This window comes from Neolamprologus multifasciatus, chromosome 7, assembly GCF_963576455.1.
Source record: "Neolamprologus multifasciatus chromosome 7, fNeoMul1.2, whole genome shotgun sequence".
NCBI classification, from domain to species: Eukaryota; Metazoa; Chordata; class Actinopteri; order Cichliformes; family Cichlidae; genus Neolamprologus; species Neolamprologus multifasciatus.
Genome location: NC_140445.1, coordinates 32,710,518 through 32,735,392, shown reverse-complemented (window position 1 = coordinate 32,735,392; position 24,875 = coordinate 32,710,518). Strand labels below are relative to the sequence as shown.

Here is a 24,875-nt window from a genome sequence, read left to right as displayed (position 1 = left end):
CCCCTGCACGGTATGTACCACCGGCAGATAGAGGAGGTGGCTGATATCCAGAAATCCTACCAGTGGCTGGACAAAGCTGGACTGAAAGACAGCACAGAGGCACTAATCATGGCAGCACAAGAACAAGCTCTGAGTACAAGATCCATAGAGGCTGGGGTCTATCACACCAGGCAAGACCCCAGGTGCAGGCTGTGTAAAGATGCCTCTGAGACAATCCAGCACATAACAGCAGGGTGCAAGATGCTAGCAGGCAAGGCATACATGGAACGCCATAACCAAGTGGCCGGCATAGTGTACAGGAACATCTGTGCCGAGTATAACCTGGAAGTTTCGAGGTCAAAATGGGAGACGCCCCCAAGGGTGGTGGAGAATGATCGAGCTAAGATCCTGTGGGACTTCCAGATACAGACGGACAAAATGGTGTTGGCTAACCAACCGGACATAGTGGTGGTAGACAAACAGAAGAAGACGGCCGTAGTGATCGATGTAGCCGTTCCGAATGACAGAAACATCAGGAAGAAGGAACACGAGAAGCTGGAGAAATACCAAGGGCTCAGAGAAGAGCTCGAGAGAATGTGGAGGGTGAAGGTAACGGTGGTCCCCGTGATAATCGGAGCACTAGGTGCGGTGACTCCCAAGCTAGGCGAGTGGCTCCAGCAGATCCCGGGAACAACATCGGAGATCTTTGTCTAGAAGAGCGCAGTCCTGGGAACAGCTAAGATACTGCGCAGGACCCTCAAGTTCCCAGGCCTCTGGTAGAGGACCCGAGCTTGAAGGATAAACCGCCCACAGGGGCGAGCTGGGTGTAAAATATATATATCTATTTATTTCTTTTACAATGTAAGACCTTGGGAAGCAGCTATTAAAATTAAATCATTCCCTTGGTTTTGTGTGCAAAAGAGCCACCCACTTCCTTTGTCCCCTCATCTTCACACAGTGAGCTGACCCCCTCCTCAGTGCTTTATGTCTGAGCTGTGGACATGTCAGCAGATGAGATGCACCACAGGAAATGCAATAGATTCCTGCAGTGTGGGACACAGGCGCTAGAGTCAGGCTGTTATTCTGCCAATTATTCCAATTCTACCATGGACGTCACAAGCTCTCATACCCACAGTAATACTTTCTTACTGCCTAATTCTGGGAGGGGGGGGGGGGGGGGCATGATAGCAATTTTGACTTCATTAGACTGAGTGGCAACCTTTTGCACAGTCAAAGCTAAACACAAGCCTTCCAACTGTGACTTGATGGAACAAAAAATGACTGAAAATTTACGGTTTTAAAAGCAAATGCTTGAAAGCTTTGCAGGCCATTTCTGTTATGTGTGTTTTGACTGACCTGACAGAGAAAAATAAAAAAATAAATAATCTTTTCTAATCAGACAAAAATCACATCTTTTCACATTTATTGTAAATCTCTTCTTGCAAAAACTGTGCCATTTGGATGGAATCTGTGTATCAGGGACTACAAATATCAAAAACTGTACTTACTTTACAGTGAATCATTCATACATATCTGAAAAGCGCATATTTTGCTTGCTTGGTTACAGATTTCCTGCCATTTAGCTCTTTGAGTATTCTGCCTACTTCCTGTTTAAAATGTGTTTTTTACATTTACTTGGTGTATTATTCAAAATTGTGTGTGCTAGTACTTTTTAATCGCTTACTGTGAGAGGTGTATACAAATTGTGCATTTCTCTCAGTATCCAGGATGGACCTTAGCACTAGATGGTTCTTTGTTCATGGCGACTGTCAACGATGATGCAGCGGGCATGTACAGGTGTACTCCGTACAACAACTATGGAACTATGGGCACATCTGGACCAACTAGTGTAATTCTACAGGTTAGTTTGCAGTCCAGGCCACCTGGGTCTCTCACCACAGGGATGCTGTGTATCACATGAAGCCACTGTAATGATGTACACAAGACAGATTACATTTCACGCACCACAAATACCGCCTTTGTGGTTTAGATGTGACCTAAAAGCTCATCGAATTTGCCTCCGAATCTGTCCTGTTCTTATGACTGAGCTGTCAATTGCAGTAATGTGAGATCATTTTAATTAGCCACAACTGCATCTGTCACAGCGAATTAAAAACTTTAAGAGAAACGACATTTTATTGACCTTTTTACTCTGACGTGAGCCCTCTGACATTAATAGAAGTCAACTCAGAGTAACTACAATGGTGGCACTATTGGGGAGTTAATTGTGTGGCTAATCCTTTTGTTATTAAGATAATCTTGTCCAAAGCGGCAGTAATCCAGTCTTAAAATCCATTGTTGGGATTGCTGCGGACTCCTTAATTCAGCTATATTGTTTTGGCAATTCGCAGGACCCCCCTTCATTCAGCATCACTCCGGAGAAACAGTATAAAGTGGAGGCTGGTAGAACCCTGCTTATCCCCTGTCAAGGAAATGTGGACCCAACAATTAAAGTGACCTGGAGCAAGGTAAATTACCCACTGTGGTTTATTTAAAAAGCGTCCTGTTTTATTCATGTCAGTGCAAATGCTTACACGGATCTTCAATTTATATTGTTTACTCGGAAATCAGAATCAGACACATGAGTCAGTGCTTGCACAGGACATAGAGTACATATGATGCAGTCTGGGTGTATATAAACAGATACATTTCCAGTTATTGTTTTCCTGATGTACTTTTCTAAATGAGTAAAGACAATATTTTTCACTCTTCCACCCTGCATCCATTTGACTCATGATGACTCATCTTGCACTTAGGGATGTATACATAAATGTATCCAGTAAAACACGTTGAGGGGTGACTGCCTAACCGTATAAATCTGCACTTGACCTTAGCTTGTGGGTAGTAGTAGCTGGTGGAGCTGTATCATGTAGGAGGCGTGTGTTTTGATTGCAGTTGGCAAAAATTTTGTTTAGGCTTCCAAAGGACAGAGGTCTAATTTATTCATTTCTAGTTGATCCTCCTCCTCCTCATCTAAGAACATGGATAAAGGAGGTGTGGATGGATGCAAACAGTCCTGTACAGCTCTATGATGTGTTGTGCTGTAGGCACTTAACATGCCGTCTTCTTAGTTATCTAAAGGATTTGAGCTCATCTCCTGTGTAATAATATTCTACGCAGATTTTCCAGTTCACTTGAAAATAAGTCGCATTACAGAAATAAGAGATGCTCTTGCTGCCATTTGACTAGTCTAAGAAGTAACTAGACCAAATGATGAGTGCAGCCAGAAGCAAAATCAGCGCATCAGTGTCTTTCCTTGCCAGAGATTGAGACCAGTCAGCAGTTGAAAGAGCAACTTTATCACCACTTTTTATTATGAAATTGCCTACTTTTCAATTTAAAAAAAGGACTTTATATCCACACTCATAGAAATAAGGGCAAAATTCAGATGGTTGTATAACAAAATTGCTATGCATGCTGTAAACTTTACGACTCAAATTTAGCAGAAATCTGCTGTTTAACCTCCTTTGTCATTACATTTCAAATCCAGTCACTTGGAGTATAGACAGTAGACTGTATATAATGTGGGTATAACCTTAGTACACTGACCCAGCAGATATTTGAAGTTTTCACTTAACCATTTTGGCTACTGCCATAATTTTTGAAAACCAGACACTGTGAATTGGACCTTTGTTCCATTCCTGGTCTCTGTTTCCTATTCTAGCCCACTTATCAAACAATCAGCATGTACAGCATTGTCCATGTTGAGTTGGGGTGCAACATGTTTGCAGGGTTTGAAGGCTCTCCACAATACCTCTTCAATGGACACAACAACAGTATCATAAATGAATCATGTGATGTTTCTACAGTCATTGGTATACAATCAGACCTCTTTTCACAAACAGGGCCCCCAGTGGCTATTAGAAGAATTGCAGGTTTAAGGCAGTTCTGCATTAGCTTTTCAAACCTAGAGGACTACATTAAATTTTTCAATGGAGCCCAAACAAAATCAATCAGTCAATCAATAAATAAGCTTATCAACAAATATATGTCCCAATATGTCTGGTCAGCAATGCATATTAAATTGCCATGAAATGCACAAGTTAAATTAACTCTTGACTTGTGTTTGACTTGTAATTTGTTTGTCCTAATATGTCCCAGCTATTTGTGAAAGTTATAAGATGTTTCATTCATGCTATAGGTACATCTGATTATACCAACGCAGAGAGTTTTCTTCCACGTGTGAATGGTTTTGGTGTTTTTGATAGGTCGGCCTGGCTCGTAGCGTTTCCTACTCCGTAGAACCGGATGGTTCTTTGCTGCTGCAGCCTCTGACCAAGGACCACCAGGGGGTGTGGGAGTGCAGCGCTTCTAATCGTGTAGCCTCAGTAAAGACCAGTACACACGTATTTGTTCTGGGTGAGTCCTGTCTAACAATACCATAACCACACAGTGATTACATGAGCTGTGCACATTTTTAGTTTTTACTTTCCCAAATTATTTTCTGTGTACCTGTGCAAACCTTTATTACACCCAGCACAGGCCAGATGCCTGTGCCTCCACTCCGCCTCCGATGGATAAATGTAGTACAGAGAGAGATGGCCTCTAAACTCCAGGTAGTTGAAGTGCTGGCCGATTTCCATCAACACCTCTCCATTCCCTCCATTACAGGAACCAGTCCCCATGCGGCTACCTCGCTGTCCGTGTCTCCAGGGGTGAAGCAGGCCAACATATCCTGGGAGGCAGGCTTTGATGGAGGATCAGCACAGACATTTTCAGTTTGGTGGGTGTAAAGCCACCCACTTTCTTTTCGGGCAGTAACCATGGCAGCCATCGACAGCAGTGGTATCACTCTATTGATCTCCCGAATGAGGAGTTCATTTATCTGTTATCACTTGTTGGCAGCTTCAATAAAAAAAAACGCTGCTACAGAGCATAACTTTATAATGCAGTGGCCATGCTAGCTACAATACAAGGTTACTGACAAAAGAGAGGATAATCTGCCTACTTTCTTTTCCTGTGAATCAGCACTTTTGTTCTGATGAATCATAGATGAATGGATTTTGTTTTAGATATGCTTGTGGTGTGATGGAGAGAATAAAAGGAATCTTAAATTGGTGGAACTTGGTCAAAAACAACCAGAATTATGTGTGCACTGTTAAAAAAAAGTTTAGCATGAACGCGAAGTGTATATTTTCTAATTAATTTCAAGAAATAAATAATAAACTATATTTAGATCACCATGTATTTTTTATGTCAGAGAATACTAGTACAGAGATACACAAAAGTTCTTCAAAGACCACACTGTAACCTGAGAGTGCTACATCAGATAAACATGAGATGAGCTGTCTTAATCCTTGAGAGGGAACTGGGTCAGTGCTACAGTAAGGAGCACATAAAGAAATCTAAACGACTTCAAAAATACTAAAATAGATCAGCCATGATCAAACAACCTCCCGAGTCTTGGCTGCAGCTTCCTTTGACAGCCTGTGGTCACAGCATGTGTTGCCGTGACCACAGGTTAAATGAAAACACTACAGTGAGAAAAGCAAGAGGATGATCGTCTTACTTTAAGAAGTTCAGCATATAATGATATTTGGGTATAATGTGAAAGTCATACCTATTGAAACGTATGGTAACTTTAATCACCATATGTTTCAGTTATGTCCACAAATGATTTTGAAAAAAAAAAACATGTTCTTGTTGCACTTTGTCGCGTCTAGCAGAAGAAATGTTAAAAATCATGCATATGTGTTATAGCTCTTTGGGCAGCTTTTTATTCCTCTTGAAAATGAAACAAGTCTCTGCTCTTGTAATTTGCCTAATAAAAGTGATTTGCTTATTGCAGAACACAGTAAAATAAGGTCTCTGCGCTGAATTCTTTGTACACTTGAATATCAAAAGAGAAAGTCAGCATAACCATGTTAATGTTACCAGTAGCACTGATGGAGTCCAAGTCATCATTTAAAAAAAAACCCTGCTTTTCTGAAACTGGTATTAATATTTCTTCTGCTGTTTTTGAATAGGTGAATAGGGTATTTTTTAGCCTTAGGGTCAGGTAATTTTCTCTGTAGAGAAAAGACGTGTAGAACCTCAGTTCTGGTAGAAACATGAAAATCACTATAATTGGAGTTGCAAGCTCTCTGTGCAATTTCACAAGATACATCAGTGCCGTCTCTGCCACACATTCTGGAGCTGATGACGAATATGAATGTTTAATGAAACCTACTTTTCTGTCATGTTTCATAAAATCACACTCCCAGAATTCCCTGCTCCTCTTTTGTTCTCACTCCTTTTCTCTTTGTCTCGCCTCCTCTGCAGGGTGAAAAAGATTTCAGCAAGTGATGATGATGGGAAGCAGGACTGGTTCTCTGTGCCTGTGCCCCCCTCCTCTGGCACTAGGCTGCAGGTGACAGGCCTGTCTCCTTCCACCGACTACCAGTTCAGTATCCTGTCTCAGAATAAAATGGGAACTGGCCCCTTCAGTGACATCGCCACTGCACGGACTTTGGGTCAGTATCATCCCCTGGTTTTATCTAAATCTGTCTACGGAGCTGCAATTTCAAAGGATGATCTTATTTTGGCACAAAATGGAGATTTGCTGTCTGATTCACTCCAAAGCTCCAAAGCTAACAAATCTATTATCAGATGTTTGTATTCCTCCTCACTCTCAGCTGCAGCTAATTAAGGTTAATTCTGCCCAAAGGCCAAAAGCAAACTTTAGCTGTTGTGTGATAAATATGCGAGTCAGCTCTCAGTGACAATAATAATGTTCTTGCAGTACAACTAACTTTGTGACTGAAGAAGTCTGTAAGCTATTCCATCAGTTGGTCTATTCCCCAGCACAAACCTAAACATCATTTTCAGTCATGATTTTCAGTGCCTAGAAGATGAAACCTAATGGGTTTATCTCATCTTTCACATCTTTCACATTTCAGGCTTGGTCCAAAAATTGATTAACTGGTTCGCATACATGTGTTTTTTCTTATCTCACTATTGCTACTTTTAAATACAGACTTAAAATGCCAAATGAACACATAAAACAAAAGGTTTGCACACTCATTGCAGCTCTTATAGCATTCTTTGATCCCATTTAAGCATTCCTGTAGTGACACAAACTGGAAACAAAACACAGTGCAGTGAAACAGGATTTCCTCTCTTCACGATTTCTTATTTTTCTTTTTTATATTTGCTACACGTTTCAAATCCAAAAAATTTAATGTTAGACAAGGTCAACTAAATGAATAATATATGCAGTTTTTAAATGATATCATTTATTAAGGGGGTAAAAAGCAAACCTACCTGTGCCTGTGTGTGGAAAAAAAAGTTGGCCCTAAATCTAATAACCTTCTTATCGCTGGGGAGCAATTTTGGCCCACTCTTCTTTGTAGAATTGTTTTAATTCAGGCACGCTAGAGGGTTTTCAAGCATTAAAGGCCCGATTTAGGTCATGCCAAAGCATCTCATTTGAATTTAATTCCAAACTTTGACTAGCTCACCTTTGTTTTGTCTGTTCAGAGGTGGACTTGCTGGTGTGTTTCAGATCATTAGGTTACTTTTTCACATAGGTTTGGATAGCTTTTTTTTTAAATTACATTTTGTATTCACTCAAGTGATCTTTGTCTAATATAAAGTGTTTTTACTTTAAACTAGCAATATCCCCATTAGCTTGCGCTAAATAATGCTAAGACACTAAACAGAGATAAAAACATATATAAAGCTTAACATGTAAGCACTGTCAGAGCATGTTAGTATTCATCACAAAGCACTGCTGTGTCTAAATAGAGAGAGCTGTCAGCATGCCGGTAACTCTTTGTCATGTTTAACTTTTATTTTCCAGCATTGGGCCCATATGTTCAAAGGTATTTTGTGTGATTTACAACTCTCTGGTGTCATCAAAAAATTATCAAAATTTAGCTTAGGGCAAAAACCAACATTAAAATGCAATGTTTATACACCCAGTGGCACTACTGTTTTTTTCATAGATGAATGGATAGTACATTAAAATCCGTTTAGTCCTCTGCCTTAGACTCATGAAGGCTGGAGCTGTGGATGTTACAGTCTGTGGAAATGTTGTTAAATGCAGATTTTTTTTTCCTTGCTACAAACATTTTTTTCATTCCAGTCAGAGAAAATATATCTGTGAGACATCTGAGAGATCATGGACATTAATTTGAAGGTGAAATCCACTGGATAGGAAGTAAAAAAAATAACATTTAGATTTTTATTTTTTAAGATATTTATGTTGGGAGCCAAAAAAATAAAATAAAGGCTAGACTCAGGGGAAACAAACAACCTGATCATGTTAGTTTGTCTTTGTTAAACATTCATGGCAGCAGTTAATTATAATAATATGATAATCCTGAAAATAAGGAGTAAGCATGCTATATCAGTGGTTTCAGTTAGGAATTAGATAGATACAATTGGATGGATGGATATGTTTTTATCAAAAAGTCTTGAATTTACCAAACTGCATAAAGATGACTATGTATTTCTTGTTTGGTACACTGCAAAAGACTAATGTCAACCTCTCTCTTATTCCCCTCACATTCTGAAGATTGAGCATCAGTGGCTGTAGCAATTTCCTCTGGTGTAATTTAATTTTTCCGCCAGAACATATCAATCTGATCAACTGAAGCTCTTTCTCATTCTCTCTGCATCAGATCCTCCACCAAGGAAAAACAAACTAAAGCCCCCTGCATCGCTGTCAGCTAATCGGGGTTCAGCAGGTGTTGTTCTGCAATGGTTCCTTTCTGAAGCTCAGCACCCTCCCGTCACTGGCTTTGTTCTCCAATCCCGCACCGAGCAAGGGGAGTGGTTTAATTTGGACGAGGACATCAGTGCCAACAGTAGCGAGATAGTGGTTCCGGGTCTGCACAAGGTAACAAGCCAGACACGCTGCTCCCTGCGAGACTAATCAGTCCATGCTGCCTGTTGAATGCCTTTGAGATTTTTATCTAAGCTTTCCTTCCGTGGTTTTACTTTTTCAGACTCTCAATTATACACACTTCATGACAGTCATCACTTTTCTGTCATATTTCAATCTGCATGCGTTGCCTTTTTTTTTCTCCTCCAGTCTGTTTCATCCTTGCTCTTTCTCTCCTGTATAGGCCTACATGAATTCAAATGAACGTCATTAGCATTGCAAGCACAATCCGGTGTTGACAAAGTGTGGTTTCATCCTCTGTCCTCCCCACTGTGTGTGTGTGTGTTTGTGTGTGTGCGGATGCTGGTCTCAGGACTGTGTGTACGAGCTGCGACTGCTATCTCGACGTGGGGACTTGCTGAGCGAGCCCAGTCCATCAGTCAATGTCTCCACTGCAGGTAGGTTTGGTGAGCAACCTTGCTCACTTCACATTTGTTCCCCACCTTGTGTTTGAACCCATTCTACTTCCTCAGTCTCCTTGTCCTAACTCTTTCCCCCCTCTTTCTATATTTCTTATCCCATCCCTCTGTTCCCAGCGTTAGACTAAAATTAGAGCAGGGCCTCAGGGAAAGCTGTCCATTAGAAGCCTGAATGATTGAAATGGCTCCACTAATAACTTCTCAAAAGAGTTAGTGATTGAATTTGCACTTTTCTTATTATTATGTGAATATGGAATGTTACATTAGCTAGAGTACAGAGACATTAAACAGAGAGATCTGCAACCCCTAATGGTGTAGGACCATCAGCACCAAAACAATATCCTGTTGATTAACACAGCTCTGCTGATAATCTCAGTTTTACATCTGACAGATTAAGTTATGCAAAGTAATTAAGTTGCCGATTAGATGAACATTATTATCAGGGATTTAATCTCCAGTCTACTGGAGATTAAATCTACCTAAAAACCTTTTAATCATGTAGAATGTAAATTCATTGTTTTAGTATTATTCTGTTGTTGCTATTGTTCTCAAGTTTGTGCTTTCCCCTTTAATCAAGTATATATTTATGTAATCCTATAGTTCTATCCATCTATATCCTTCTCTCTCCCTCTCCCCCCCCCCCCTCTCTATCTACATATATATATACACATATATGTATATATATATATATATATATATATATGTGTGTATATACTTAAAATGTATGTTCCTTTTCTTTTTGAAATAGCTATGATCAGACCAGCCTTTGTTTAGCAACATGTACTACTGCTGAAATCATGTCACAGGTATGGAGATCTACCCGTCCACTTCCCGGCTCCTGGAGTTCGTTCCAGAGTCGTTACTGGCCGGTGTCCTGGGTGGGGTCGGCTTCATGTTGTTGGCCCTGGTCTTGCTGCTGGGGTCCGCCTGCATCATCAACCGCAAGAGGAACCAGCGCCGCAGAAAGAAGAGAGATGGTAAAATGCTCCTCACTCCAGAGACTCAGCAGACACTCACTTTGATGAACTGCATCATGAATATAATCATTTATTCAATAAAATATTGAAAGCACTTTCAATCCATTATATAAATCATGGCCCACTGCATGGATTTGGCGCTCCTCTTGTCCACCCCCTTCGTCCATTCACTTGTAAAAGTTATTGATGTCATTTACATTACTTGCTAATTAGGGTAATTTCTCATTAGTGGCTGATAAATGTAAGTGTAATTAACTTTTTGGACAAGCCTGGGTGCCTCGGGACCTATAATGGGCTCTTATTACGGTTGATTATGTTTTTACTTCTTGGTCAGTGTGGTTGTATCCTACTGAGTCAGATACCATCTTGCCCCTCTCCCTTCCTTTCAGAGCCCCCAACTGCCATCTATAAATGCTCCCCATCAATGTAAGTACCCCTTTATCATTTCATTATAATACCTCCCATTCACCTTTCCCTCTGCCTTCCTTTAAGTGTGCTGAAAATGCCAGCACTTCAGTTATTTTCTATTGCATATCTTTGTTTTCTTCCTCATCCTCTGCTGCTGCTGCTGCTGTTTTATTCTCTCTCTATATATTTCTCCCGCCCCCTCTTTCACTTTCGCTCAGTCTTATTTTCTCTGCCTCTATTTCTCTTCCCCTCACACCTCCAGTTTTTCTTACAATTTTCTTCTGTCACCCCTCCCTTTCCCTCTTTTTCTCTCTCCCCCTCACAGAAAGACTTCAGGCACCAGCACTCCAGACAGTGTGCTGAAGAAAAGCCTGCTTCCAGCCAGCTCCCACTATCCCACATCTTCCTCTACCACCACCTCCTCTTCTTTGCAGACAGACTGTTCCTCATTTAGCACTGAGAATAATAATCGGAGGAAGCATCTTATGTCCAAGTACAGCAGAGACAGCCTCACTAAAACAACATCTCTAATTTCTCCTTCAATTGAAATGATCTCTAGAGGCCCAGATGGGCGATTCACACTCCCACCGTATGACACTGAGACTCTGAGTGTTCACAGCAAGAAAAGTGTAAGGTATGACCAACACTCTAAAGTTCGAAGGTCTGTGTCACTGCACTCGGAGAAGGAAGACAGGAAAGAGTGTCCATTTGTGCTTTCTGTTGATCTCCCGCCTTGCAAGAAGTCAAGTTATGATGGCTTTCCTGAACTCAGCAGCTTGTGCTCTGACAGTAGTTTGGCCACTATTCATCATCACGACAGAGAAATGACTCCCGTATTTCCAGTGCTTCCACATATCCGAGCTGGCCTTGGTCAGCCATCTACAACTGCAAGCGCTCTGGTGCTCCAAATGGAACATGAGAGGGAAAGGGGGAACCTGCACCGCTGCCTGAAGCTGGCTCAGGAGAGGGAGGAACTAGAGAGGGAGCTGCAGTGGTACACGTTAGAAAGAAACTCCACAAAGCACGAACAGTCAGACTTAAAGAGGAGGGAGGATGGTGGCAACGAGCTTTTATGGGAATACAAGAGCAGCACCTTGCCACACAGATACTCCCTAGCCAGCAAGGAGAACCGTTGTTTCTCACCAAGCTTTTTATCATCATCTTCTTCCTACTGGGAAACGCATCCTCTTGTTTCTCCACCCACTTTGATCCAATCCAGGACACATCTCAACGCATCATCAGCTGCAGCTCCCTCATATTTAAAGTCCAGCAATCGTCATTCTTCTCCGTTTTTGCCCAAACAGACTTCCTTTCAATCTGAGGAGGCAGGCAGTTTTTCGAAAGCCAGATTAACTCTCCCACATCTTTCCCTAGAGCACCAGATACATGAAAGAGCAGGGGCAGCACCAGAAAGCTATAATGATTCACCACAATCCACAGGCCTAGATATGCAAACAAATGATTCATGTTCTGAGACTCAGAGACAGAACAATCTTAGTCATGGCAGCCTTTCAACATTGTCTTTCTACAGCAATAAATACACTGAAAGATCTAATTCAGCTCTTGATGCGTTGCCAGGCTCTTCAAATGTGGAGGTAGTGCTCCCCAAACCCACTGGTGAAGATTTGTGTGTTGAGATGAGTGTAGATGAGCCGCACTTTGAGATGTGTCGTGTGCGGCCTGCAAAGCCAATGTTGCACCAACGAATTGCATCTCATGTACAAGGGCACACACTGACCCGCAGAGGTCGGCATCATGATATGAGGAGGAGCACAAGCTTGAACTGCCGTGGCCCTGTTTCTGTGGATGATATATTCAGGGTCCCAGATTCTTCGCAACCTTTAGAACCACACATGTGGAAAGCTGCGAGCCAAGGCTCTAAAATATCACTCTCTAAGCAGCGAAGTCAGAGTCTAGACTTGAGAAGACGGGAGGAAAGCAATTTCCTGACTCCTGATGCATGGATAGACTCTCTTAGCCAAGAAAACTGCTCTGCTCCATCATCTTGTCCTCCAGACTCGCTGTTCTGGAAACCTCAAAGTGCTCCTCCTAGGAAGATTTCCAGCTCTCCTCCAAATGATCATGCAGATACCAAATATGCCACCTATTTAACTCCTGCTGCTGCTGACCCTCTATTTTCAATGAGCCGTCCAGAAAGGCCCACAACAAATCCTAATGTGCCTTGTCATTACGAACCAAGAAGAGAGACCTGTCTTGTACCCAGTGCTGCCACAATGCCAGGGGACTACCAGGAGGACATGGAACAGGAGGGAGGTTATTTGGAGGCCGTGAAAGGAGCCACTAAATGCTTACTGCCCAACACCGATGCTCACGAGGTACTGGAATTGGAGGCAGGAGGCTACGATGGAGTGCCAGAGTCTGGCAGCAGCTACAGCAGTTATGCCAGCAGTGGCCTAGGAAGCATGGAGCCCAGTAATGGGCGCCTTTCCATGTGTCACCTTTCTCCAACACTTATAAGCTCACCTGAGACTATAGAGGACACCCAGGGGAACACACAGGACATACAAAATAACAAGATGGAACCAAGCCAAAGGTATTAAGCCATAATGAATAAAGGAAATTATGTTGTATAGAACAAAATGTGTGGGATTACATTTGCAACTTGAATGAACCCTGTGTGGTAAATACAAGGCTTGCAAGGTTAGCCTAATATACAATTTAATGTAGTTTATAGAAAGAAACATTGCACATTGTGTTTTCAGATTGCAGTAATATGCTGTGTACCCAATTTTAGAAAACCAAACTTTAGAGCAAGGTTATTCTTTAAAACATATCAAAAAGTTAAAAAGAAGTTTTTTAAAAAAGTAATTTAATCCTGCATTTTTGTATAAACTCTATCAAGGTAGAAGAGCATCTGATGATGTTTGTGTGTTGGTATTTTTTGGAATACAGTGTGAACAACATCAAAATAATTTAATCCATTTGATCAACATCAAACACTGATATATTGCATAAAGATGAGATGGAGATTATAGAGTTTCTTTGTTTTACAGGAAAGCATTTAATAGCTGTTTAAAAAAATGATGATAATATTAAAGATTTCTGAATATTTGCAAGAACACCTTCAGCATTGTGCTCCGTCTGACAAACTATGAAGCAAAAAACATGAAATAGTTTATTCTTTGCTGGGAGAACTCGAAGTGTGGCTCATAGTTTTTCCATTTGTAGACAGTCATGAGTGTGTGTGAGCGTGCATTAAACATGCCTTGTTTTATGGCCTCTCTAGGAGAAAGGTCTCTGTCGATGAGAACTATGAGTGGGATGCTACTGATTTCTGCTCACAACCTGCTGACCATCACGGTAAGCATTTTTATATTCTTGTTATATTCTTATATGGCTTATGCTTGAGTACAGACAAGGTGGAAAACTGTATAAATCTGTTGAAACTCACTGAGCAATTTATGTGATTGTTGTGTGGTTTATGATCCTCAAATCAATAGAAAAATCCACACCATTTAACCTGTGGGAATGTAATACTCCTCGTGGATGGGGACACTGAATAAGGGCAGAGACATTATGCAAATTGTTTCTGTTTAAATGTGTAATGACAATGGAACATTAGCTCTCCAGCATTTCAGACTGTGAGCTGTATAACTGAACTAAAAATACAAATGACAATCACTTGTTCTAATGACTCTTTAATGTGCATCTTCCTCTTGAATGTGCATATATCTCTGATCCAGCACACACAGGTGCAAAATGCTAACAAGATGCATGTATTTTAGCTTAAATTAATTATTAAATTAAATTAATTATTCTTTATATGGAATACTTAGCAAACTCGTATTTGATCTGGGGATGTTTGTGACTACATATTGCAAGCACAAATTAAGAGAAACTTCAGATGTTTTCACTATTTAGCTCCAGTGAATTGACTTCAAAGTTAACCTGCTGTCAGAAGCCAATATTTAATTTCCAACCTGTAGCCTATGAAGGTTTCACATGTTTGGGTGTTTAAGATTTAAGGGACAAAAGCCTACAGGGTGCACAATTTTAATGAAGTGAAATCTGCGGTAAAATATCAGGAAACTCACAGATACCACAATTTCACAAGTTTCTTTTTACCTGCAGGCCTGTTTCCTTCGCTGAATCTGCTGAAGCCTGATCCGTGCCGCAGCCTACCCAGCATGCAGCGCTCCACTAAGGCACTGAAAAATTGCAGTCAGGTTTCTCGGCTCCCAGGGCATCAAAGCAGCTGCTCTGCTGAGCCAGAACCAGACACTGTGCTGTTCTGACAGTGCCAGCCTTTGGCTCGTCTCACCTGGTGTGTCCTTTCACTTACTGACTCGCATCAATGTCGACAAAAAAGTGCATGTGGCAGAATATGAGCCATTGTGTGATCAATTTTAGTTCCCCTTTCAATCAAAAAAAAAGGAGAAAAAAAGAGAGAGGCCAGTACAGAACTGCCTTTTTTACTAGACTATTCTCTTTGCTAAGCTCAACTGAAAAGAATCATTTTCAACACATGTAGGTCCCAGTAAAAGTAGTAGAGGCATACAACCATCTCTATCTTTATGCAATGCTTTTAAACTTTGTTTCTCTTTGTGACCTATAACTATCATCCTTTCGACATTTTCTTTTGAGACTGTCTGCCAATCTACCAATATCAAATCTGGTCACCGTGTTTTCTTGTGCACTTTGATATGCATTCATCTTCCAGGGATGACTCAGTAGCCAAACAAAAGACAAAACGATCACAGTCATTATCAAGTTACTGGTCTATGCTGGGATAGAGCTTTCAATATTATCTATCACCTTTGAGTTTAACAGCAGATATGTTAATGAAATTTCATCCAATAACGAAGATGACTAAAATACAGAAGGTCATTCAGCTGCACTGTTGCACAATTTGTGTAACCATCTTTCTAGAAGTATAATTTCCCAGCAGAGAGTGAATTTTTTTTTTTAGAATCCCAACATCTACTCAGTGTAGTGAAAGGCTTCCTCACCATGCTGTCTCCTTGTTCAGTGCAGCAAGACCATTAGTTATGTTCAGTAATTGAAGAGGGTCATGTTAGCTAAGATCATATTTCTTCTTGTTTATTTTTTTATGGTCATAAAGGGAAATTAGCCTTATTAAATTGTGTTGCCTAATTTGGCAAGGGTCAGCTCTGACTAATCAATGTTTTTTTCCCTCCCAGCAACACGTGCGTAAAAAACACTTGGGAGATAAGAGTGCTGCTGAAAAGTGGCCCCGGTTAAATGCTTTGCTTGTCAGAGTGTATTTTTACACATCCAGTCAAATAGTATATAAATACCATGGTGCAAAACGCACTTCTATGAATATGTTTTCAATGTCGAAAAACCAAAATCCAAAACAAAAACTCAGAGATCATTATAATTTACCTTTAGAGAAGGAAACTAAAATTTTGCAGTGCTTTATGATGTTCTTATTACACGGTGATTGTAGTTTTTAATAAGTAAGAAAAGAAGGTTCAATTAAGAGTATAAAGTCGTGAGAAAGTTGTATTTTTCTTAAAAGCTGCAAGAGATCAGACTGGTCAGACTGTAATGTAAGTCTGAAAAGCACTAAAACACATGAAGTTTTATTCAAGCCAAATTTTTATTATTTAAGCCAAACTCTTTTTGGATATTGTGCTTTTATCAGTGGATACTAGTCATACTTCTGTCTGAGCTGTAGGACTGCAAATTCTGTTGTATGAAGGTCTTTTTCCCCATTCCCACTGCATGTTGCTTTTTGTTTAAGTTTAGACTCTCTTTTACACTGACTCACACATTTGCACCGCTGGTGACCATTATGCCCAGAGACATTTTTAGCCATATGGTGGGTAAGCTAAAGGATTCTGCAGAGCATAGAGAAGAAGAACAACACTGAAATCCAGATACTGAAAGGAATTTGCAGGCTGAATGTGTACAAGGACACTCATCTAGGGACTGATGTGCACTTTTATATCGATGACTTCTATGTTAGTCATTTGTTTAGCCCAGGAAGAATGACACACTTGTACCAGGCTTCAGTAACATGAGTATCAGATATTATTTTGATTAACAAAAAGAACTAAATGTTATTAAAGCCTGTGGTTGTGAGCAATGCAAGGTTAATGTTTGCTTTTATCTTTTAATATGCCTTTCAATGGAACCCTATTTTGCGGAAAAAGAAGCAATGCTAGCTTTCGACGTGCTGGTGGTGCTAAGAAGTTTAAAGAGTTTGCTTTGTTTTAACGCATAGTTGAACAAATTCATAACATAAAAAAAATCTGTTTTAATTAATGTGTGGAATAATTCCCATATCAAATTGTAAAAACAGATTTTTTCCAACCTCCTTTTCCTACTGCAGATTGTTTTTTTTTCCCTGGAGGATCAAACCAAGCACAAATGTTTCACTGTTTCTGTAAACCTACTGAGAAAAAGAAATGCACCCATGCCTCACGCTCTTTTCTTCACGAACAATGGAGGAAAGGAAAAGAAAAAAATTGTTTTGGTTGCTGAACCTCTATCTTAAGGCCTGCACATTAGTCAAGCAAATAATTAACTCAGAACTCTGCAGTGTACCAAAGCATTGTGGGGTATCCATCCTATAATTGAAATTCACTCATAACAGCTACATTTACTGCAAATCAGTGTTTCACTTCTGTAGAACATTTTCATTTTCTGGTGTGCGTATTGTACCTCAAGTCGGGAAATGATAAAATCCTAAGTGCTTTGCAGACAATTTGTATTCAGCACCAGCTTTTTCTGTTTGTTTGGGTTTTTTTTGCCCTACCTTTACAAGTATAACTAGTGCAAAATAGGTGGTAATATGTAACATATATATATATATATACATTAGAAAATGGACACATGAAACAACACTGAAAAGTGATAATGAAGCATAATAATACACTTTTAAGGAAACCTGTTCACAAAGAGTTGTGGATAATAGCAAAGGCTCATAAAGCTGATTGTTATACTGCTACCTTTTTCAGTTATTGTGTGTACTTAGGAGGATTAGCTTCAATGCGAGCTCTCGTTTATTATGGCCATTAAGAAGTGAATGAATTATTTGCAAATGCCAGGAAGTGACTCTCCAAGCTAGAAACTAATCAAGGTCTCACTGAAAGGAGATGTCATACACAAACCAGAAAAAGGTGCTTACATCCCCTCTATAAAGTTGAGATAGCTAGAAAGTAACTGGAGACTTCATGTTTATTGAATATCAAAGTTAAACTTACAATCACGGGATGCTCTGCATTTAAAGCAACTGTGTGATTATACAGTGAATGAATACTGAAATGGCAAAGATTTGTAGTATAATGAGTTAAGTTCAGCCCGTATTGCATTTTGGCTTGTAGTCTAAGAAACACTACATATATTTATGGCTTTAAGGGCTATGGTTGTAACATTTTCACATGTTTAATTGAGTTCCACTTAGATTCAAGTTTGCCAAAACACATTTGTCATCTTTTTTGCTGTAACAAGTCATAGAAAATAGTCTTTTGTACAGCACTGACAGCTTAAAATATACATTATGCAAAGCCCAGATAAAAATAGAGAGAAAATGCAAATAAGCTCCTGATTATGAACCAGTGTTCTTCTAATGATCAGAAACACCTCAAACTCTTAAAGAAGAAAAAGTTGGCAAAAACTCTGAATTAATCAATTCTTCAGGTTTTACAAAGCCCCTGAAAACGTGGCATCAAATCCTAGATATTGTTCTATAAAAAGAAAGACTGAATGGCAAAAGCCATGTGAGACTGCATACCACCGGCAAGCCCCCCCCCCCCCCCCCCCCAAAAAAAAACCCCTCTTCATAAATCCATGAACTACGTCCTTAGATGGAAAATGCAGTTTTAATTTTCCTGAGAAAACATAATGATTTCCAATTCTGTTATTAAATTTTTTACATACATTTATGAGTATATGTGAAGTGTTCACTGTTGCGCTTCCTTGCCATGGTAAAGTTAATCCCTTCTTAGGTCCCTGCCTTAAGCTTGGTTAAAAACTACCAGGCAAGCTGACAACATAATATCTTACCTTTATCATTAGCACAATCAGTTATGATAACGATGATAGATTTTGTTACTGGACAACAGCATAAATCAGCTATACTAAATAGACCTTAAAATTTTGTATATATATTGCTTTTCACAGAGACTAACTTTCTTCTCACTCTACTTCATTTGCACAGTGTAAACTGTAGAAGCAATCTGTGATGACGTACAAATATTGAGTTCCATTCTGCTCGTTTGACACTGAGTGGGCAACTGACTTCACTGACTGATAAAGTACTTGTATTACATATGAACCAGCTTCCAATTATACTAATGGTATTAGTACCGCAGCACCAGACAACCTCCATCCTGAGAAAACGATCTGAGGTAATGTCACAGTCATCTTTTTTAATCCTCGGCAATTCCATTTATTTAGACTTTTATATCACTTTGACATCAGAGATTATGGGGTGGGACAAACACGTATTTCTTGTCTCTGGCTGCGGAGTAAAGATTTCACAATGCAAAGAGCAAACACTGAAAGCAATAATGAGTGTGTACAAGTGCAGCCTGTGCACAGGTAGTTCAACAGCTTCTTCAAACAGAATACACGTGTAGCATTCAAATGACAAGAACTTGACATAATTTTACCAGAGTGGTGTGAATTAATCATTTGCACAGTCTCTGACTTAAGGTAAGAAAGGAATTGTTCGACAATGTAAAGACTGGGCTATTGATTGGATACTAAATGTCCTTTATAACTTAAAATTTTTTGTATAAATTAACCTCCTCTGATGGGCTGATTAGTTACAGATCCTTGTAATTAACATAAGCTATTAATTATCTTTTAATTAATAACCCTATAGTATCATTACAGAGTTCTCTATTCTTAAATTGACTTCTGACTTGATTAGAAACAGAATTTCCTGGTTGATTTTGGCAGTAACTGTCATTTTAGGTGATAACAACAAGTGTTGAATTGGACTTGATGTATTATACTACAATTCCAAGGCTAGCCACTGTGCCGTATCATAGTAGCAAATACTAATTGAAGCAGCAAAACATGTTGATTTAGCAAAATCTCTGATTTATTTTAGCAGTAGTTTGCCTTCTTGTTTTATTATTCCCTACAATATTTAAACAGATCTACCTTTAATAGTGGTAATTCTTAATTTAGTTTCACTAGTTTAATACTTTTGTTGTGTAGTAGTGGCAGCTGTCATGAATTTATGAAAAATAATGTCTTATTTCGTAGCCATCTTAACCTTGTTATGACAGTATTTTTGGAAACTTGGACGCAAGAAGCAAATAATCCAACTAGCTATGAGTGGCCCCTCTTACTTTGCCACACAGGTGTCAGTCATTTAACTTAATATAATTTCATTGTGGGTGCAAAGTTGTTGGTTGCAGCAACTTTTCAAAAGGACTAATTTCATGTAGAATCTATTTTTTTCTCCATTATCTTAAGTGGCTCACTCATGCCCACCTCAAAGCGCAATTACTGAAGGGGCCTAAGAGTGATCTTCAGTTGTTTTACCTGGAGGCTCAATTAAAAGTTGACAGTGTGTACTTTTTAAATCGCTAGAGGAAGCATGGGTTTACAACTATGATTAGATATATAATTAAAATAGACAAACAGGTCACCCTGAGATTAAAGTTCATTATATCACAACTCCTGTCAGTTAACAAGTCATTTAACAAGCAGAAAAGCCAAAAAATCGACTGGTTTCTCCTTTTCAAGTGTTGATGTGTTTATTTTGTAGTGTTACACTGCTGTAAATCTGGGCTTAAGCAAGCTGGATAAAACAAGCATATATAATATCTATATATATCGTGCACATGTGTATGTATTCTATATTTAACATGACACTGGGGAAAAAAACAAAACACTTGATAGATAATAGTAATGAAGATAACTAGATATTATGTTATAGAGCTACAAAATGAACCAAACATCCCACGTAAAATGCAGGTTAATACTTTCTAGCTTCAGTCGTAGCATTTTCATGCTACGACATCCAGGTTTTTAGACGTGCAGACATTTGTAATTATTTTTTTGTGCTTTTTCATCCTTAAGCAAACTACAGCAGGTATTTTATTTTGCATGGCAGAAAGAATGAGAATGGCAATTAATGCTTGTTGTTGAGGATAAGCTGTGGCTATTATCTCCTGCCAAGTGTAAAATTAGTGCGATTATCAGCAATATTACCATGGAAATATGGTTGGACGTGGATAATTTAAAGATGGAAACCTAAATGGGACTTTTTCAATCAGTCTATCTACACATACAGCATTCAGCCTAAGAGGCAAGAATTCACAACATGTCAGCAAAGTTAATTACCTCTCTGAATGCCTCCCAGCAGAGAGTGGAATAATAGCATCAGGGGAGAGAATGACTTTTCTCCTGTTGTATTGCTTTTATTGTACAGCACAATCTTTCTTAACCCCTATTTCACTTTAATTAGGCATTTACCCAAGAGACAGAGGTTTTGAAAAACATCTGTGTTCTTGCTATCCCAAGGGCAATAACCTTGCAGTGGGTGTTTCTTATTCTCTCATTGATTACAAAGCGTGTTCATCCAGAATTGATGACCTTGTTATATGGGGTGGTTTATTGTGTCCTTGAGAAGAAACATTTACCATAAAGATAAGTAAGCCTAATTTTCCACAGCCACTATTGATGTGATATAGCACTTTTTAGGGCTTTGAAATATGACAGTTATATTTGACTGATATTTAATGGATTTCTTTTCATTAACTGAATTAACTGTATGCGAGACTTCTGAAGCTAAGACTCGAAAAATGGAGACTTATTTTTTTATGAGGAAAATATATGCATCTATATTATTAAAGGCACAATATATCGATTTATATGGTTGAATTTATTTTCATTTCAACAATTATGACTGATATGAACCTTGTGATATGTGACATGAACCTTATTAAACATGTTGTCAAAGTTGCAAAAGTGACTGTAACTACTTAACAGAGTTCATCTTGATGTTTAAATAATAGCTGAAGATTTCTTGTTTATTTTCTCATGAAAAAAATATGATCTATAGTTATTTGCTCAGTTTTGAAAGTTGTATTTTATGTCAGACATTCAGATTTCTGTGTAAATATTTGATTATAATAATGTGTTATCATATTGTGATTTTGTTAGTTCACTTTTTTTTAAAAAAAATATTATAGCCATTTGTGTGCAAATGAATACTATGTTGAGGTCCTTGCCTCACCGGTCATATTTTAACAAACAATCCTGAACCATTTCACTGTTTGCCATTTACTGGACAAAAGGTGTTCACACACATTGGATTGACTCTCCCACAGCAGGGAAGTAAAAGTGAATTCTTAAACTGATTTGCATTCTCTTTTGCTCATTTTGAATGATTTGCATGCATAAATGCTTTCAAAATCAATTGAACTTTGTTGATCCAAACCTTTTGAAGAATTGGGCTTTCTGGGAGAACTATGACTGGCATAGAAATTAAACCCAAAGTATATTCCCAAACTATAAAACAAGTGCAAGTACTTGTTGAGAAAGTTGAGCTTTTTAGTTTAACTTTTGGAATTTTTGTGTTTAAAGTTTAGAGCGTTCGGTTTGTAAGCCGCAAATGACATGACTCATGTTTTCATCTACTTCTTTCCATCTCATCTGGAGTTTGATCATCATAGATCACTAAGGAAGACGATCTAAAGTCAAAATACCTATACATATCTTACTGTATCTATAAATAAAGCACATAAAAAATTTGCAGATACCTTTCCGACTGCACTTCGTTTCAGTTATAATTTAAGAAATATTGTTATTTTCATCTACAGTCATTTATATTTATTGGTATGACTCTGTACTGGGACCACTCTATCATGCTTTATGGTTTCTTCAGGTAAAGATTAAAAAAACAAATAAAAGATGGTAATCTGTTGCAAAGTGTTCCCTGTTTTTAAAGCAAACATTTCAAAGGCAACACGATCATTACACATGGTCCCAATCATTTTGCTCATGACGATGGTTTTCCATGAATTGAAAATCGGTAAAATATTTCCTCTATTAATTTCTCTCTCTCTCTCTATCTCTCTCTCTCTCTCTCGATTATTTAAACTAGATATGATAAAGTACAGTTCCCGAATCCCCGTGCGGACTGATTCCCACGCTAATAGATAACTTTAGGAAAAAAATGTCGTAGGCAAATTGTGATATATTTCCTGTCGTGTGCACTCTGGCAATGCAGCTACATAACACATTTGTCCATTGTATTTTTACATTTAACCTTTCTTAATTCTGACTCTCAAGAATGAAAAAAGTGCAATGGAAAAAAAAAAACATGTAAAATGAGTACGCAGTGTTTCAGAAATTCTCAGGTCTGTTTCCTGTTTAAGGTGTTACTGTGATATTTTATGATTTGTCACTGTCGTGTCGGTTTGCCCTCAATCAAATAAGACGGATGCTGCCTGCAGCTGTTCATTTTGATCGGAGCAGCTGCACATCACATGTCCCCACAATCTCCATATTGCACCTGTTGATTTGTTTTGTCTTCTTGATCCCCTCAAAACGTCCCAAATAGCAGACAGGAACCACCAGTGAAAAGATTGTCCTTGACATGTTTTTTGACTTTGCCTGTGATGTGTATACAGTATGATGAAATGGAATCTGTTGATTGCTAGCAGCTTCGCACAACAGACAGACCTCTTCAAAGACTAGAATGCCTGATGCAAACTAAGTGATGCCAATGTGACAGAAAAATAGCAGTGCACTGGTGTCAGTGTGAGCTGTCATACACTGACGACAAGCAAAATGTCCTGCAGGAATGCACAAAGGCACAGCTTGGTTGTTGCCTCATACTTCATAATCACTAGTCAGGGATGAGAATGTGATAAAACCAAATGTTTTCTGTTTCTTTTTAATGCATAGCCCATGGCTTGAGGTATGAAGTACAGTGATTACACCGTGAATGGTCTCTTTTCACCTCTAAATACAGGCCATCAATAGGCTTACACAATGAATGTTTACTGTTTCAGACAAATAGATTATTCCATTAGTCTAATTGATTAGAAACAGGTTAGTGGGGCCAAATGTGTTGGCCAAAAAAATAATGAGATAAAAGTGTGTGGAGTCAGTCCGGTGTGCTAAGGTCAATGGAGTTTTCTTGCTTGTTATAAGATGTCAGCTGCTCAACTATTCAGGCCCTGTTTTTGTTGTAAGTGATTATTTCTTAATGTTGTTAATGTATTCAGTGGATGACAGCTCTGGGCTGCAGGCAGATGAGTTTAGTGCCTGGACTAATAAAAGATCACTGATGTAATATTGTGTAGAATAATTTTGTGAAATGCATGGCACAGCCATGCCAAAAATATGGTGACTTCACAAATGTGCAATGTTACCCATGCTACTCACCTGTGCAGTTGTATATCATCACTAATGAACTATGCATTGATATGTAGCCAGGCTGTCAGTTTTATATGGTTATTTCAAAACCACCATTTTTTCCCTCCTCAGATCTTAAATGCTTAATACTGGTAAAAAAAAAAAAAAAAAAAAAAAAGAAGCACAAAACAAAACTGTGACACAACATAGTGGGAAACATTTCCCCCTTTGTTTTTTGGTCTTGAGCAATAGTTCTACAGAAATTCTGAAGGTCTTTCACTTTTTTGTTGTTTTTGTTTCTTGACTGCTTTTTCACTCATGTTCACTCCAGTCATTAATTTTTAGAACATTTTTATTCTTTGTTACACCACTTAACACTGACCAGTATATAAGCAAACAAAGTCAAGTCCTTAAAAATCATAAAGAAATATTCCAGCAAGGACCTGACACAAGACCTGAGAGAAGAATCTGTCCTTTCAGTTAATCCATCTACTATTTACTGAAGCCTTGTCCAAAATGGCAGAAGGTTGTCTGTCAAGAAGCCATTCTTAATAATAAAGGGATGCAAAGAGAAACTACTGTGGTGGTCATTCAAGCATGTTGTGTTCCTCTTGACAGAACAGAACGAAAGGCAAGAAACACCCAACAAGAGAGCTATTCCTGAAACTATTTACAGAAATTCTTAAAGAAATCACCTAAGAGAGTTTAATTTTACAGACTCTGTTTTCAACTTATATCCTCTGTTTCCATTTATATTTTTACGTATTTTTATTTCCAGTTTCTTCCTTTACATTTGTGTAGGCGTTATTGCATAGTGGTTTAATGATAACTGACACCTGTGGTTTGCACATCCTATAATGTTCCCAGGTGTTTATCGTACCAGCTGTTTGAGTTTGCCTTTCAAGTATT

At 38.8% G+C, this 24,875-nt stretch overlaps 1 protein-coding gene across 1 annotated transcript in view; it reads left to right on the top strand.

The window, feature by feature from the left end:
- Positions 1–24,423, top strand: part of igsf9a (immunoglobulin superfamily, member 9a) — a 62,427-nt gene extending 38,004 nt beyond the window's left edge. The window contains exons 10-21 of the mRNA XM_085166854.1: positions 1,700–1,840; positions 2,331–2,447; positions 4,188–4,338; positions 4,591–4,702; positions 6,241–6,431; positions 8,583–8,800; positions 9,159–9,243; positions 10,071–10,241; positions 10,631–10,667; positions 10,975–13,203; positions 13,897–13,970; positions 14,742–24,423. Of these exons, the coding sequence (XP_085022980.1) occupies positions 1,700–1,840; positions 2,331–2,447; positions 4,188–4,338; positions 4,591–4,702; positions 6,241–6,431; positions 8,583–8,800; positions 9,159–9,243; positions 10,071–10,241; positions 10,631–10,667; positions 10,975–13,203; positions 13,897–13,970; positions 14,742–14,905 (3,690 nt within the window). The 3' untranslated portion in view covers positions 14,906–24,423. The remainder of the gene's footprint in view (positions 1–1,699; positions 1,841–2,330; positions 2,448–4,187; positions 4,339–4,590; positions 4,703–6,240; positions 6,432–8,582; positions 8,801–9,158; positions 9,244–10,070; positions 10,242–10,630; positions 10,668–10,974; positions 13,204–13,896; positions 13,971–14,741) is intronic.
- Positions 24,424–24,875: the final 452 nt, after the last annotated feature.